The sequence below is a fragment of the Macrobrachium nipponense genome, chromosome 14, assembly GCF_015104395.2.
Source record: "Macrobrachium nipponense isolate FS-2020 chromosome 14, ASM1510439v2, whole genome shotgun sequence".
NCBI classification, from domain to species: domain Eukaryota; kingdom Metazoa; phylum Arthropoda; class Malacostraca; order Decapoda; family Palaemonidae; genus Macrobrachium; species Macrobrachium nipponense.
In genome coordinates, this window is record NC_087207.1 from 78798009 (window position 1) to 78799358 (window position 1350).

A 1350-nucleotide genomic window follows, 5' to 3' on the forward strand; every position below is an offset into this window, starting at 1 on the left:
GTCCCCCTCTCCTAGACTAATATTCCAGGGAAAGAAATATCAAGATATTTCTCCAAATCTTCAGATAACTCAACTCATTGTTTCTATAATGGATCCAGGACTTGCTCATCCTAATCCAAATGTTGCTTCCACAAATTCTGCAAATATATCCTTGCTCGGATAGTAACAGGTAGAGGTACTCCAAATGAATCATAAATCTAAGTAGGATGCATTGTCAAGGTATCTTTCTCTCTGTACCAATTCAGACCTAAGACCTTATGAGTTGCTTGTTCTCTGGGACTAATTCCGTATGGGCTAGCTATAGTTTGTAACAAGTTATTATTACTTGTCCATTCCTTCAGGTATAAATGTGCCTGCACGAATGACTTATTTGCTCCACAGAAAAAATGTATCAGTTCATCATCATTGCTGTTGAAATGTAAGTTATCTACTTTTCATCCTTTCTACGCCACCTTCTACCTTAGATAGGTGTTTCTTAATTGATGCATTCAGCAGAAAGGGAGAATCTTCTTTTCCACCATTATCCCTACATTATGGGGTCGGTTGCCTGATGCGCCTTCTCCACTGCCTTCTATCAAAAGCATCATCTTGTACCAAACCTCTTCTCTCCATATGTTCCTTCACTCTATCTTGCCATCTAATTCTCTGTCTCCCTCTCGATCTTCTTCCTCTAACAGGTTCCTCCCAAGCCCTCTTCACTCTCTCCTCGTCATCCATCCTCAACACATGCCTGTACCATCCTGCCCTTCTTATTTCATCATTTTCCAATCTCTCAAGCAGCAATATACCCATAATCCACCTCAGCATTCTCCTCTCTGTTCTCTTAAGTTTTATTTCCTCTTTTCCTCTTAAAGCCCATGTTTCTGCTCCATATATTAACACTGGTCTTATCATTGTGTTATATATCTTGACTTGGCCTTTTCTTATGACATGAATATGCATGTCCAAATAAAACCAAATAAAACAGCTTGAAACCTATATACCAACAAGCAGTTGGATCTTCCAACCATAAAAATCTTGTATAGTTTTATCTTCTTCCCTGAGTTGCTCCATTAAAAAATGTCTTCTCTATGTCAATAATACAGGCAAATTGTTTTGTTCATCAGTCTTCATCAGTTTTAAAATGTTTTACTCTCTCTGTGAACCTCCTGACCCTTGAAGATTTTCTGATAGTGTTCTAGATACTGAGTGTCCTTCTGAAACTTGACACACTGTTGCTTTAATCGTTCAAAGCCAACCCAAAGTTGGAGGTTAATCTTCTTTTATTGCCTCTCCAAAGCAATGCAAAGGCATACTTTTTGTCAATTTCAAAATAGATTACAGTACTCTCAAAGTTCTATCATACCTTCT

The 1350-nt window shown here is 38.1% G+C and overlaps 1 protein-coding gene across 1 annotated transcript; it reads right to left on the minus strand.

Moving 5' to 3' along the window:
- Positions 1 to 531: 531 nt before the first annotated feature.
- LOC135226281 (uncharacterized) lies at positions 532 to 894 on the minus strand. The gene has a single exon (XM_064265723.1). The coding sequence runs from the start codon at positions 892 to 894 to the stop codon at positions 532 to 534; it is 363 nt and encodes a 120-aa protein (XP_064121793.1).
- Between the last annotated feature and the right edge of the window lie 456 nt (positions 895 to 1350).